This window comes from Fusarium graminearum, chromosome 2, assembly GCF_000240135.3.
Source record: "Fusarium graminearum PH-1 chromosome 2, whole genome shotgun sequence".
NCBI lineage: Eukaryota > Fungi > Ascomycota > Sordariomycetes > Hypocreales > Nectriaceae > Fusarium > Fusarium graminearum.
Window position 1 is genome coordinate 4,143,783 of NC_026475.1, and position 14,126 is coordinate 4,157,908.

Here is a 14,126-nt window from a genome sequence, read left to right on the forward strand (position 1 = left end):
GTTGGTAAAGATGGCACAGAAGGAAGGCCATAATAGCTTATAGAAGAAGACGATTGTTTGCAACATCATGCAGCAAATTACATAGAATTGAACTTGGCATCGTTTTGCTCTTTCGTTTCATCTAAACTTGCTTTCCAAGCTCTTCCAAGATAGTGTCCACTGTCCACTCAAATGTCTTGACAATATCACCATCAGCACCCCCATCACCCTGCACCTTGATCCCTTCCCCATCCAAAACATCCTTCTTGAATTTTCCCTCTACATCGCCATCCTCAAACATCCAAGCATGCTCCTCCACATAATTAGGCCAAACGATCTTATCCACGTAACCCGGAGGATCCGCCCAGAAGCCTTCGAGAGTGACGTATCCATCTCTAGCCTCTCTTCTCGCCTTTGCTTTCGCATACGTCGTTCTCAAAAAGAGTTTGATATCTAAATTAGGCTTTACAGCTGCCATGGAGGGTGAGTAGAGAAGGAATCCGTCCAGGAGACATAGACGCAGGTTGTTACGGAGGGGATGGTCTGGGCCTAGGGCAGCGTCTACTTTGGCGCGCTGGGCGTTGATTGTGGAATCCGGGACAGGACACTTTCCTACAGAGTTTTGATCCTCTTTGGAGTCAAGAGTAGGCTATTGGGTGTGAGTTAATGAGGCTGAATGTTATGAGGTGGAACTTACAGGAAAGGCAGCGTGTTGGCGGATATAAGCGAGGGATTCAGCCATGGCAGGGATATCAATGGCCTCGGCACAGTCCCAGTCTAGAAGACCATTCTTTGTCGGTAATCTAAATATTGTTAGCTGGGATTCATATCTACAATTTGCAGAGTAGCATACTCATTCTCAGGTCTATAAAAGTCATCTTCGTGCAGGATAAAAGTGTGGGGGAAAATGTCCCGCAGCAGTCTCGCAAGAGTGGTTTTCCCGCTTGAGGAACACCCAGAGATGCCTACTATGAGAGCCTTGGTTGCGCTCATGATTTCAAAAGGACCGTGTAATGAGGTATGAGTCTCTGTTTGTGAGGTGCTTGTGATGTGGTTTAGATGTAGTTGGATGGATCAATGATAGGTAATCGTCAGGGCAGCGGGAAAAGTGGACTGAAGAGTGCCTTGGAAGTTCTCAATCATGGACTTTAGGTCAGTTAGACAATATCTGTTTCAGCCAGAGAACACAAGCATGCTGTAAAGTAAGCCGTATAAAGCATATAACTATTATTTGTTTTCATTCTACAACTCTTGTTTACATAGGATATGCCTATCTCCCACGAGACTACAGTCAAGCGACAGCTTTGATGAGACTACAGGGTAAACCCACTCCAGCAGAGCTCACTTGACATATGCAGGGGAGGGCTCGATAGTGGCTCCGGCCGCTATGAATGGACTTGCAGGGGTATATCCGGTTAAATCTCAAGGATCTTGGTATGCGATACTTGGATATTGCCGTGTTTGGCTTCTTGACAACACATTCTGAGCACAAGCTATGTCATACCGCAAGATCCCAAAAGACCATGTTTACAACAGTACTAATCATGTGCTTCTGAGATACGAGCTCCGACGATCTTAACTAACTGTCCGTTGAACCGACCAATCCTTTCCAAGTTGAGTCTAGTCAAGGAATCAAATAAGACGAACCACAGACTACAACCGTCACACTGGGTTAAACGACTTGCTAGTAAGAGAAGACAGCCACGGCTCATTTTGGACAGAAATGTCTCTACGTGCGACAACACTTTGCTACCATTGGTACATTCGCATGGAACAGGCCGTCAGTGTTGACTTGTTCGAATTAGACTTAGACTTAGACTTAACTGGGAGCCCGAGTCAAGGGATGCGAAGCAAGGGAAGATTATATCATGCTGCACCCGTGTAAGTCGAGCCAACAAATAAACAGTCCATGATGGTTTCTTTTTTTTTCGGCACCGACGCTATCTGTCTTGGCCTCACATGTCTCTTCGCCATTTTTGACCATGATTTGAGCTGAAAGACTTGCTTTTCAGCACGCCAAGGTCGTGAGATATGATTATATGAAACAAATTCGAGTCATATAACAAGATTCCAACAAACAACTTGGCCGTATTTACCTAGTAATTCCCGATCGATACATACCAGACGCCTCTCCCGTACACATCTCCCTTGAGAACAGCCCTGCCTTCCGCCACCCCTATTTAAAACATCATGGGACAATCTTCACAGTTTCTGCAACAGACAACAATGTTGAAGCCTTCAGTCTCCTTTATGGAGAAAGCGAAGCCCCTTAGGAGGAAGGTGGCGGATAAAGTCGAGTGGGTAAAAGCTCATGCACCAGAGCTTGTCAAGTCGCGAGCCTTTCGAAAGACAACGACTATTCTTGCTGCTTTTACTTTGGCCGTCTTGTTAATCGTTCTTACGGGAAAGTACACCAACGCAGGGTGGTTCATACCAAAGGTTATCCAAAAAATTGGACGGTATCCGACGTGTCAGAGTAAAGGGATCAATGGAACACAAGAAATCTGGGATGTGTCGAGGCACAAATACGAAAACCTGCTGGATGACAAATTCACGTACGTTCTCATAGTCTCCTCGGTTGCGAAAATGCTAATGTTGAGTCTATTACAGCATCGCCATGCAGACATATCAGCGACCAAAGGAACTCGAAGAGACCCTCAACATCATCCTGAGCGAGGAGATTCCTTCACTTCTCGAGATAGTCATCGTCTGGAATGATCTCGAAAACCACCCTCCACCGGACTTCGTTTCCAAGTACGGCGTCCCCGTTCGATACCGAAAGTCGAAGCGCAACAGCCTCAACGAAAAGCTTTGGCCCGATCCCGAGTACAAGACACAGGCGATTCTGCTCTCAGATGATGATGTGTACTACCGACCCAATGATCTCGAGTTCGTCTTTCAAACATGGCGCAAGTTCGGTAAGAATCGAATGGTTGGCGCTCTCGCTCGATGTACACCCGTGGATACGTTCGGATACCACCACTATACCTTCTGCTCGAGTAAGAAGGGCCAAGACGATTATAATATGGTTCTGACGAATCTTGCCTTTTCGCATATCTCGTTCCTCGACTATTATTCGTCCAACGATACCATCATGATGCAGATCAGGGATTACGTCGATGAAGGCTTCAACTGCGAGGATCTTGCGTTGAACTATGTCCACGGACTGCTCACAGGCGAAGGACCTCTTCTTATCAGTGGGCATGAAAAGTATTACAACTTTGTCCCTCGGGTGGGAATTAGCATGAAGAAGGGCCACATCGAGGCGCGAAGTGCTTGTCTCAATCACTTTTCCAAGATGTTTGGATGTCACCCCTTGGTTGACGAAACAGGATACATCCAGCGTGGTGTTTTAGTGATGTGAGATCTTGACAAGGATCGATACGCTATGATAGTTTTTTGCATCACAGTAATGTCATTACCATATATATGAGGAGGAGTGTGTATAGCAGCTTTCCCATCGGATGTTGGAACTTCGAACGGCTGCGCCGGGAACATTTTGTGCCATTGATAACGGCATTATCGGTTTAATGAGTGTTGGGAATGAATTAGTCCAAAGATGAAAGCAAGTAATTTCATGTTTTATGAAACATCGTCATGATACAAACTGAAACGTTCTTGAGATTTTCGTCCATCATAGTCAGAGCTGCCCCACGTGATGTAACCAACCTAGCTCCATCACCAAAACCACCAAACAGTATCACAAGCTAAACTAAACCAATTCTATTTGCCAACTTCTCTGTCAATCACCATGAATCAAGGCGAGCAGACAGGAGTCATCATCTCCACGACCGTCGTGGCCCTCCTCACAGGCTACGCTTTCGGTATCTATACCATCCGTGGCTACCTCATCTCGCCTTCCCTAGTCGAAGAGCGTCGGCGCGCCCTGCACGATCCTGTCGAGAGCGACGAGAGCGACGTTGACGAAGACGATACTGTGCTCGACCATGCACCTAACTGGGCCAATGGCGCCGACGCCGATCGCAAGCAGGGCTTGAAGGCTGAAGATGAGAAGAAGGAGCCTGTTGTTAAGGATAACGGCGAGGAGTGCAAGCTTGTTCTTGTCGTGCGAACAGATCTCGGCATGACAAAGGGTATGTTGGACATGTTCCTTTAATTCGACGAAAAAAGCTAACCCTGAATCTTTACAGGCAAAATCGCTGCTCAATGCTCCCACGCAACCCTCGCATGCTACAAGTCCCTCGTCCGCGCCCCCGCCAACTCTCCCCAAGCCCAGATCCTCAAGCGATGGGAGCGTCTCGGCCAAGCCAAGATCGCTGTGCAAGTCAAGAGCCAAGACGAGATCCTCGAGCTCCGACGCAAGGCACGATCTCTGGGTCTCACCGCCGAGGTGATTCAGGATGCTGGCCGAACACAAATCGAGGCTGGTAGCATGACGGTGCTGGGCGTTGGACCTGCTCCTCGCAGCCTTGTTGACCAGGTCACTGGTGGACTCAAACTGCTCTAAATAACGAAACGAATAAAGTCGTCAGATATTTGGAGGTGTACACATACGAAGACATGCACGGTATTACGAAATTTGGGACTGGATTCATAAAAGTACTACGATTATAGACATTCAAGCGAAGCTCTGATAGATTTTAAAACGGCACTTTTCACTTGAGGAAATCGTGTTTTCGGTGATAAAGGGTATTATTCGCATTCGCATTTGTACATGAAAGTCTATTACTCCTTTTTGGCAAACCTTGACAACGCCGGTCCCAGATCCGCCTCGGCCTCGAGCTCCTTCTTGTTCTTCTTGACCTGCTGCTCGTTCCAAATCTCGTCCACGTGCATTCTCTTCTCGTCGATAATGTTCTTCTTTCGCTGCTTGCGCAGGTACTTCTTGAGCGCACCATTCTTGCCTCTTGCTCGCTTGCGGATCTCCTCGGCGATGTCTGCAGCGGGGGCATCGAGGTCCTTCTCGGCACGGCGCTGCTTCTCGGATCGCAAGTCCAGGGTTCCGATGTAGTTGGGGTCGAGGGCGATCATGTCGGGCTGTAGCTTGTTGAGCAGACCCTTGACTTCGGACTCTTGTCGTTGCTTGGCAGTCTCGAATGGGTTGACTTCCAGAGCGTCGTAGTTGGCCTCACCAGCACCAGGAACGATGATGGAGGAGAAGCCAGAATCGTGGCCGATACCGAGAACATCTTCGAAAGGACACCATCGCACGCGCTCGATGCGCTTACCCTCACCACCCCATGCCATGTAAGGGCTCTGAACCTTTTCTTGGACAGGGGCGTTCTTGTCGAAGAGACCCTTCCAGATGGTTGTTTGAGTGCCCCAACCGATAGCTGTCAAGCCTGTATCAGAGATTGCTACCGATGAGGCTGGCTGGCGTGTAAAGTAACTGTTGACCTCGCGCAACATTCGAAGATCCCAAACTGCCATCTTTTGATCCTGGCCTGTTGAGACCATGTATCGACCTTCACGGTCGACGGCTACATCTCGAACGGGTCCTCTGTGTGCTAGTAACTTAACAAGAGGGTCTGATGAGTTGGGTGACCATAGTGTGACTGTTCCGTTCTGGTGGCCGACGTGTAGAATGGCGTTCCAGGGGTTTTGTTTGAGAGCGCAAGGTTGACCTAATCTGGTAGGAATCTCGGCGACTAATTGACCAGTTGACGTATCCTGATATTTGAGGAAACCTACAGAGCCCTGGGAGATGTTAGTAACAGAAAGTTTCTGCGAAAAAGTAGGTACTCACGATTGTTGCTAAGAGGTAGTGGTATGGCAGAAACTCCATGTGAGACACCTCCTGGTGTTTCCTCAAGGTGTGCAGTTCCACACCATTGTGATCGTAGATGTAGACGTACTTTTTCTGCGCAACCGCAAAGTACTGGTTGTTGTGTAGCCACTTGACGTCCCGAATCGTCTCGTTCAACTGCAGCTCGCAGCCAAGCTTGCCCTCTCGCCAATCCATCGTCGCAACATGTCCCTTTCGACCACCGAGCAATAGGTCCCGCCCATTCCTCGAGTAATCAAACTGGTAGGGTCCTAGTTGATCCAGGTTAAGATCGAAACGCTTCTGCGCAGTGCCCACGGCCACACCGGAGGAAATGTCGTCTTGTCGGACCTTGTATGTTCGTTCGAGCTCATCCTCGGCCTCGAGAAAACCCGACGTGTTCTCGAGCAAAATTTCTGCATCCTTGGCCTTGAGCGCAGCATCCTCGTACTTGCTCTCGAGACGCTTCATGTTGCTGCGAAGCTTCTTGTCCTTGATAGCCTTGAGATTGACCTTCTTGCCTCGACCGTAGGCCTTGTGGGCTTCTCGAATCCGACGAGCACGTTCCCGATCGCTGCGAGGAACGAGTTCCATTCGGGCGCCTTCAACGGCGGTGGCGCCATTGTCGCGCACTTTGGAAATGGTCGTGTTAACTGTTTCGACCTCCATATTTTCGTATCGTGGACGCGCTCACTTGGGGGAAAAGGTAACTTTGAGCTGGACGGCAGAATGGATTGGCATACAACTTTCCTTATCGACAAAAAAATTCACAGCTTATCGTGTAGAGTCTATTGGTTGGGTAGCCCCACTTATAGATGACAGAATAAGTGAGCAGTTCTTCGATCGTATATATCATACCCAATGAACAGAGGGTATGATTTGTATACTTATATAAGAGATTGAAATTATTGGAGAGATCTAGAAATTAGTAGCTATTAGGTAAAATATGTGAGTATGTATCAAGAGATTGTGAACCGTACATAACGCTTCATGTAAAGATGAAGATAAATCAAGCCCATTTTGAATGAAGGCTTCTTTATGTCCAGCCATGAGCCGCCACTATCGATAAACACAAAAATATTTTGGATTTAACCCCGCCATCACCGCCTACAATATCGACGATATTGCCATCACTGTGCCTGTAATTCACACGGAATTCGATATTTTTTCTGTCGCTCAATCTGGCTTCGCTACCATTTCGATTCAAAGCCGGAGGCGAAAGCAAGATGCCTACCGCAGTGGCTCATTCCCATAGGCCAACCACAAAGGTCACCCACAAGTCCTTCAAGTCACGGGCTGCCTCCAAACATGAGTTGAGGGATCGCGCAAAGGGTAAGGATCCTTCCTTCCTGTATTGCTCTACTGGAATTGCCGTTCTGACATTTTGATAGGTCGAGTTTCTAACGAAAAGGGAAACCGAAAGACCCCCCATCAACAAGTCATGTCCAAGTTCGACCGACGCAACCAGGCCAAGCAGGCTCGTTTGAATAAGCACAAGGAACAAGTCAAGGATACATTGGTTTTCGCTGGAAAGGATGGCGCTCCTCGACATGTCGCTCTTATTCCTCTTTGCGCTGGCACCGACCTCAACGCCACGATCAAGCAACTGAACAGCAGCGTCGATATCGAAGACAACGCTGATGGCGGCAACTACCGAGTGACGGTCGATCGATTCAAGCAAAAGCTTCAGTACATTCCTATCGATCGAGACTTGAACGCCTGTCTTGATGCCGCCCGAGTGGCCGATTTCGTTATTGTCGTCCTGTCCGCCAGTGTTGAGGTTGACGGACTTGGAGAGTTGATCTTGCGCAGTGTCGAGAGCCAGGGCATGTCCACTCTCTTCACCGTTGTTGAGGGTCTTGACAAGGTCGAGCCCGCAAAACAGCGACAGAGCGTTTTGGGATCTCTCAGATCCTTCATCACTCACTTCCACCCTGAACAAGAGAAGCTCTACAGCATCGAGAACCGACAGGAATGCGCCAATCTTATGCGATCACTATGCAATACAACACCCAAGGGTATTCGATGGAGAGACGACAGGAGCTGGATGCTTGCCGAGGATATCAAGTTCGCCTACTCCGAGTCCGAGCCCACAGTCATTACTGGTATCGTTCGTGGCAAGGGTCTCAAGGCCGACCGTCTCGTCCAAGTTGGCGATTGGGGAACCTTCCAGATTGAGAAGATCGAGTCTGCTCCTCTGCCTAAGCAGGTCAAGAAGAAGGGTGAGGAAATGACCATCGATCCCGAAGAGGCTGGCAAGGTTCTGGACGAGCCCTCTGCGGACCGCGACGAGTTGGTGGAGTTGGCCCCTGAGGAGGTCATGATGGATGCCGATGTTGCCGAGATGGAGGCTGATGCGAGCGAGAAAAAGGGTGTTCTTCTCGATGACCACCATTACTTCACAGACGAAGAGGCCGAGGCGGCAAAGATCAAGAAGCGAGTACCCAAGGGTACATCCAATTACCAGTCCGCCTGGTATCTAGAGGATGTATCTGACTCAGAGTCCGACATGGAGGACTACGAGATGCCAGATGATGATGCTGAGCAAGCCCGTCCTGAAGATGGTATTGAGGGTTACGCCCCTGCGCCCGGCACCGAGGGTGCTCCTTCAGAATACCCCCAGTCGGAGATGATGATTGAGCCAGATGAGGAGGAGGACCTTAAGCAGCTCGAGCAATATCGTGCAGGCAAGCGAACTGAAGAGGAGGATGATATGGAATTTCCCGACGAGATTGAGTTGCACCCTGGTGTACTGGCTCGCGAGCGTCTTGCTCGTTACCGTGGTCTCAAGAGCCTGCGAACAAGTAGGTGGGAGGAGTCCGAGGATCGTGCTCACGAGCCTGAGGATTGGAGGCGTCTTCTCCAGGTTCCCAACTACCAATCTTCCAAGTCACAGGCCACAAGAGAGGCCTTGGTCGGTGGAGTTGAGCCTGGCACCCGAGTTCACATCTACATCAAGGGTATTTCTCCCACCCAGGAGAAGACCTACGATCCCAAGAAGCCATTGACACTCTTCTCTCTTCTACGACACGAGAACAAGAAGACTGCTGTCAACTACCTGTTCAACCTCAGCTCCGACTTCACCCAGTCCATCAAGGCCAAGGAGGAGCTCATCGTCCAGTGCGGACCTCGCCGTATGGTGATCAAGCCCCTATACTCCCAGCCTGGACAGACACCAAACGACGTCCACAAGTACTGCCGATTCATCCACCCCGGACAATCAGCCATTGCGACCTTCATGGGTCCTCTAACATGGGGTGCCGTGCCTGTGCTTTTCTTCAAGCGAACCACAGCCGAGGATGTCGAAAAGAACGAGGAGGAAGATGGCCCTCACATTGGCATGTCTCTCATCGGTACAGGAACTGCCATCCCACCTTCAACATCCCGCGTCATCGCCAAGCGCATCATCCTCACTGGCCACCCTTACCACATCCACAAGAGAATTGTCACCATCCGATACATGTTCTTCAACCGAGAAGATGTCGAGTGGTTCAAGGCCCTACCACTGTGGACCAAGCGAGGACGCAGCGGTTTCATGAAGGAGCCTCTTGGTACACACGGTTACTTCAAGGCTACATTCGATGGACGTATCAACCCTCAAGACTCTATCGGTGTCAGTTTGTACAAGCGGGTGTGGCCACGCACTGCCGTGCCCGTGGAGGGACCCCTACTGGATATTGCTACTAGCAGGATTCAGGCGGACGGCGATATGATGATGGATGACCAGGCATAGACTATCACGACACTCGGTATACCTTAGATTTAAAAAGTTGGCGTTTTTTGTTTCCCTCTTATATAACCACCTATTTCCAATATCGCCATTTATTTTAGTGATTATGTGATGTTCTTCTTATTCGAGCTGCTCGAGACCCTCTGTTGGTCTTGGGCCTCCCTTGCTGCGTCTCTCATCCTCTGCACCACTGGCCTTCCATGCACTCTTGATCAAGCTGATGATGTGGTCTACGCCAACATCCTTCTTGACCTGGGCAAAAATTGTAGGACCTCCCTCTCGGATCTTTCTGGCATCCCTCTCCATAACACCCAGATCAGCGCCAATAAGCTCTGCCAGGTCGGTCTTGTTCACGATCAGCAGATCACTCTGCGTGATACCAGGTCCACCCTTTCTGGGGATCTTGTCGCCACCGCTGACATCGATAACGTAGATGATGAAATCGGCCAACTCGCGGCTGTAGTTTGCTGCGAGGTTGTCGCCTCCCGACTCAATAAGGAGGATATCGGTGTCGAACTCGCGGTGCAGGTCTTCCAGTGCAGCGAGATTCTGGGAGATGTCCTCTCGGACAGCAGCGTGAGGGCAACCACCAGTCTCAATGGCGCGGATGCGAGAAGGTGGGAGAGCCTTGTTTCGAGTAAGGAACTCTGCGTCTTCGCGGGTGAAGATGTCGTTTGTGACAGCGGCGAGGGAGTATTCCTTTCGGAGAGCGAGGGAGAGGGCGAGCATGAGAGCGGTCTTTCCGGAGCCGACGGGACTGGGATGTGTTAGTTGAATACTGTGAGCAATTGAGATAAAGATTGATCTTGCCCTCCAATTCCAATGGTAAAGGCTCGCTCAGACCACTCTCGTCCCTCAACGATGGGCATCTCACGGCCTAGGAAGCTACCAGGTCCATCGAGGATCTCATGTGAGTGGCCATGCTCCTGCGCATTGAAGCCATCATGAGAGTGAGATTGTCCGTCGTGAGAGTGCGACATATTGAATATGATAAATGTGCAATTATTCGAAGAGAAAGTCAGACAGCTGTGAGCTATATCGCGAATTGAAGAGGGGAAAGAAAGCTTTCGATAAGAGGTTGGAAAGCTGCCCTTATCAGTTTGACAGGCCAAGCTCTAGCTAGACGTAAGGGACGTACGTGGGGTTGAGGGGTTGAGGGGCAAGCAGCAGCAACGACTGGGCAGGTGGGACTTGCCCAAAAACCCAAACCAAAAAACCTCCGGCGGCCGGCGGCGCGAGCGGGCGGTTGAGGCGCCGGGAAAAGTGGAGTCTGACTTACACCGATGTCCAGGTACTTGGAAGTACCAAACAGCTCTTGAACACATAAACACAATTAACGGGCTACATTTTGAGTAATAACGAGTTTGTACTCACTAACCCTACGATCTGACAGTGCCGATCTCTCGAGTTCCGTTCTCTTTGCGGAATTAATAGCGAGCGATGCACCTATCATTGCTGATCTTGTTTCAGCCTTTGTTTTCTCTTATAACAAACACTATAACAAACACCCTTGTTGCGAGAATTTTTGTATGGAAGATTGAAACTCCAACGCTGTTCAGCTGGTTGTCGTCATAGGACGAAATACTCCGTCGCCGACTGCTACGGTGCGTAGCCGTCTGAACCCAACAGTCTCGTATAACCTTGGCACCGCATGCCATGGCCAAGTTCGGAACGTAACACAAGAAAAAGAAAAAAGAGAAATGCTTCCGCAGACGGTCATAGCGGATGAATTTCCGGGCTGCACAAAGAAAAGAAAAAAAATGCAGGCCTCGATCAACGCTGAGAGCTCAATTGCGAGTAATGGGGAGACGTTTACATATTGGTGTTGCACAAATGCAGTAGATCGCTATAACTGAAATGCAGCCGTCCGCTCGTTGAGATCCAGCAGTACCTCTATGGCTTAAAATAGGCGATGTGAGTGGCCCAGCGGGAGGGCGAGTGAGGTGAGACAACTACGTTAATCTTGTTATGTGGTTTAATTTCTCGTCTCGCGGGGTCGTCTGATCAGACGCAGAGAATCTGTAACCAACAGATTGTGACAAGTGATGAGATATGATGATGATATTGCTACGCGAGGTTTCTCTTTGCCGCATTGTCTGTCAGTTCTCGAATTTGGTAGGCGAAGTACCCGATGAAGATTGAGATTTATAATACGGACACTAGATGCCTCTTGGCTATAGGAGATTCTATACTACGTCAGCCAAGTAAAATAATTGGTCTGATTATGACGAGTCTAGACTTAAATCCATCACGGCGGTCAGTTGAACAGCTCATATAGTGCTCAGACCGTTACACAGCATTTACTTTGCAAGTGGTGCAACTGGACTACACATTCCCCGTTGATACTAGAACGGAACGGCCTGAGCTTGGATCCTTACTCGGTCTACCTCTAAGATCAATGGCCAACCCGGCCTCTTGGGGCCCGTTCCTAGATCTATCTAGCGTCTCAAGTACCGACACTGCATGAAATAGGTCCAATCATGAATGAATGCCGCACATCGTCTTTACACAGCAGATCGCAATTAGCCCGAATCGGCCCTGCACGCTGAACTATCTATTACCCGCAGCATCGTATGATCAACTAAGGCAACTCTGGCATATATCTAACTCTACCGTACGCCCTATTACATGTCATTGCCGCCCGGTACCAGCGGTGCCCAAGCTGTTGCCTCTTGTTTTGCACCCCTGTCGTGCATACTCAACCCAAGCATTCTCCAGTCTCTCTTCTCTCCTCAAGACGATCTCACCCCGCAGGTTCTTGGCTGCACGCCTCTGAGAGCGTTTCTCCATGGACAGTTCTGTCTGATCCTCAGATATGATAGATCCCATCGTAACGCACTTGCAAGGTGAGAGATGCAGCATATGGCATATGATCTAGATATATGCACGCGCTCATCTTGTCACTACCAATCATCCAGCGTCGACGTGGCGTCTCATCCCGACCGGGGCAAAGAAATGTTTTGTAATTTTACTTTTTCTTGTTCTGTCCCGCTAGATATATAATGCCGAGTCGAGTCTGAGAATCTCGACTTTTCCGCAGAATGATCCTCAAGACTTTGGTTTCAACCTTCTTGATCATTCGCAACTCGTCATTTTGGACTTGAGAGTGAAATAATCTCTAACCCATTATTTATAAAGCTATCATAGGCATATCAGACCTCCTTATATAATACATACGTTCATACATCCCAGGAATATTACGTTGTGTTACGTGTTATCCTATCATGGAGTCCGCCAACTCGTCTACTCAGACGGTCGAGGGGAGCGGTCGGAAGCGGTCAGTAGTAACCTCTTCCTAATACGCCAAAGCTGACTAAATGAAACCATCTTAGACCCGAGCCTCGCAGTATAATGCTTAGTGTGCAAATCTACGACATCTCTTCCGTCCAGGAGCGACTCCTTCGTGGAGCTGCAGCGACCACCAACCCACCAGAAACAGTTGATGGCACTGCTGCCGGTAGTACCAGACTCGATGTTTTGAAGAATAAGATCATTGATCTTGACTTGATCCTGGGGACTTCTTTTCAAATTCCCAGCCGATTGTAAAAGGATCATAAAGTGTATATAAATGTTGAGATGGATGGCTATAATTGACACTCAATTGTCACGGACTTGGAAGTAGGGGGGTAGGTCCAGTATATCACCTTATATATACTAGAGTCTTCCTGTATTGAATCTCCATATATATACTCGAATTATTCTTAATCTCTGATAAGTATACTCATTAGTCGTTAGTAAATGATGTCAAGTCGTATCAAACTATGTGCAATTTCAGGATCAGTGAGCAGGGTTTTCTGTGAGATAAACCCCTGAGCTTTTTACTCAGCTCACTCGTATTCTAAAACAATCCCCCTCTAGTCAAAGCCTCAAAGCAAAACATCCCGGACATCTCACCGGTGTTCCGATGAAAAGACTCCACTTTTCCCGAATCACACGGACGATGGTGGGTATCCACACTCCGGAGGTCGATGAACTCAACCGGTTGGCTCATCCTTTGGTTCTTAGCGTCTGTTGTTGTGTTTTCTAGCGTAGGACTTGTGTCTCTTTGTCTTGTTGTTCCTTTAAAGGGGGTTTGTGGTTCAAACCGGCAACCGGCCCCGAGTTTGGCTTGTGAACCCCGGAGTCCGGAGCTGCCACATCTATAAGAGTCGGCAGTCTCTCTAAACTGAACATTGTAAACTAAAACCCGTTTCCAAGTAAATTCCCTCTACTTCTACTTTTATTATGATCAGCCTCTGTGTTTCCTCCTCCAATTACTCCTGATCCTGCTGACTCGCAGAAGTCAAAGCCTACGCCGGAACTAGATCCTGTCACTGCATATCGTCCAACCCCTTGTTATTTCTATCACAACGAGTATATGCACAATGTCTTCACGAGATATGTCTATTTCTTCGGAAACTATGAAATGTCATGAAGAGCAAGTGAACCCAGAGTGGCACGCTCGCCTACAAACTAACTGGTCGCCATCAGACCCTCTGACACGAGTCCCATGCTCAACCGTTTCATCTACGATACCTCTTCCTTGCAGGATCGTCTTCTTCGTATTCAACTTTGCATAGAACATCCCCATCCCCGTTCATCCCTTGCTGGTACTGGATTGCCGCAGAGAGACACAACTCTGGGTCGGAGTAGGCTTTAAGAGTGCGTTACTTGCTGGTGTTATGCGAAGTCGGTGTCAAATTCTGTGTTTCC

At 48.9% G+C, this 14,126-nt stretch overlaps 6 protein-coding genes across 6 annotated transcripts; 2 read left to right on the forward strand and 4 right to left on the reverse strand.

Annotated features, from left to right (window-relative positions):
• Positions 1 to 121: 121 nt before the first annotated feature.
• Positions 122 to 972, reverse strand: FGSG_04407 (uncharacterized protein; the record flags this gene model as incomplete). Its single annotated transcript, XM_011322897.1, has 3 exons — positions 122 to 628; positions 677 to 782; positions 833 to 972. The coding sequence occupies 3 exons, from the start codon at positions 970 to 972 to the stop codon at positions 122 to 124; spliced, it is 753 nt and encodes a 250-aa protein (XP_011321199.1).
• A 1,233-nt stretch (positions 973 to 2,205) lies between these two features.
• On the forward strand, positions 2,206 to 4,595 carry FGSG_12261 (uncharacterized protein; the record flags this gene model as incomplete). Its single annotated transcript, XM_011322898.1, has 5 exons — positions 2,206 to 2,534; positions 2,590 to 3,339; positions 3,390 to 3,418; positions 3,678 to 4,073; positions 4,131 to 4,595. 5 exons carry the CDS (start codon positions 2,206 to 2,208, stop codon positions 4,445 to 4,447), a joined length of 1,821 nt encoding a protein of 606 aa, XP_011321200.1. The 3' UTR covers positions 4,448 to 4,595.
• A 21-nt stretch (positions 4,596 to 4,616) lies between these two features.
• FGSG_04404 (uncharacterized protein) lies at positions 4,617 to 6,384 on the reverse strand. Its single transcript, XM_011322899.1, has 2 exons — positions 5,687 to 6,384; positions 4,617 to 5,637 (listed from the first exon to the last, which is right to left on the reverse strand). The coding sequence occupies exons 1-2, from the start codon at positions 6,371 to 6,373 to the stop codon at positions 4,666 to 4,668; spliced, it is 1,659 nt and encodes a 552-aa protein (XP_011321201.1). The 5' UTR covers positions 6,374 to 6,384; the 3' UTR covers positions 4,617 to 4,665.
• Positions 6,385 to 6,862: 478 nt separating this feature from the next.
• Positions 6,863 to 9,497, forward strand: FGSG_04403 (uncharacterized protein). The gene is made up of 2 exons (XM_011322900.1): positions 6,863 to 7,036; positions 7,096 to 9,497. The coding sequence occupies exons 1-2, from the start codon at positions 6,931 to 6,933 to the stop codon at positions 9,435 to 9,437; spliced, it is 2,448 nt and encodes an 815-aa protein (XP_011321202.1). The 5' UTR covers positions 6,863 to 6,930; the 3' UTR covers positions 9,438 to 9,497.
• A 57-nt stretch (positions 9,498 to 9,554) lies between these two features.
• Positions 9,555 to 10,414, reverse strand: FGSG_04402 (urease accessory protein ureG; the record flags this gene model as incomplete). The annotated part of the gene is made up of 2 exons (XM_011322901.1): positions 9,555 to 10,191; positions 10,278 to 10,414. The coding sequence occupies 2 exons, from the start codon at positions 10,412 to 10,414 to the stop codon at positions 9,555 to 9,557; spliced, it is 774 nt and encodes a 257-aa protein (XP_011321203.1).
• A 2,263-nt stretch (positions 10,415 to 12,677) lies between these two features.
• FGSG_12262 (uncharacterized protein) lies at positions 12,678 to 12,989 on the reverse strand (the record flags this gene model as incomplete). Its single annotated transcript, XM_011322902.1, has 1 exon — positions 12,678 to 12,989. One exon carries the CDS (start codon positions 12,987 to 12,989, stop codon positions 12,678 to 12,680), a length of 312 nt encoding a protein of 103 aa, XP_011321204.1.
• Positions 12,990 to 14,126: the final 1,137 nt, after the last annotated feature.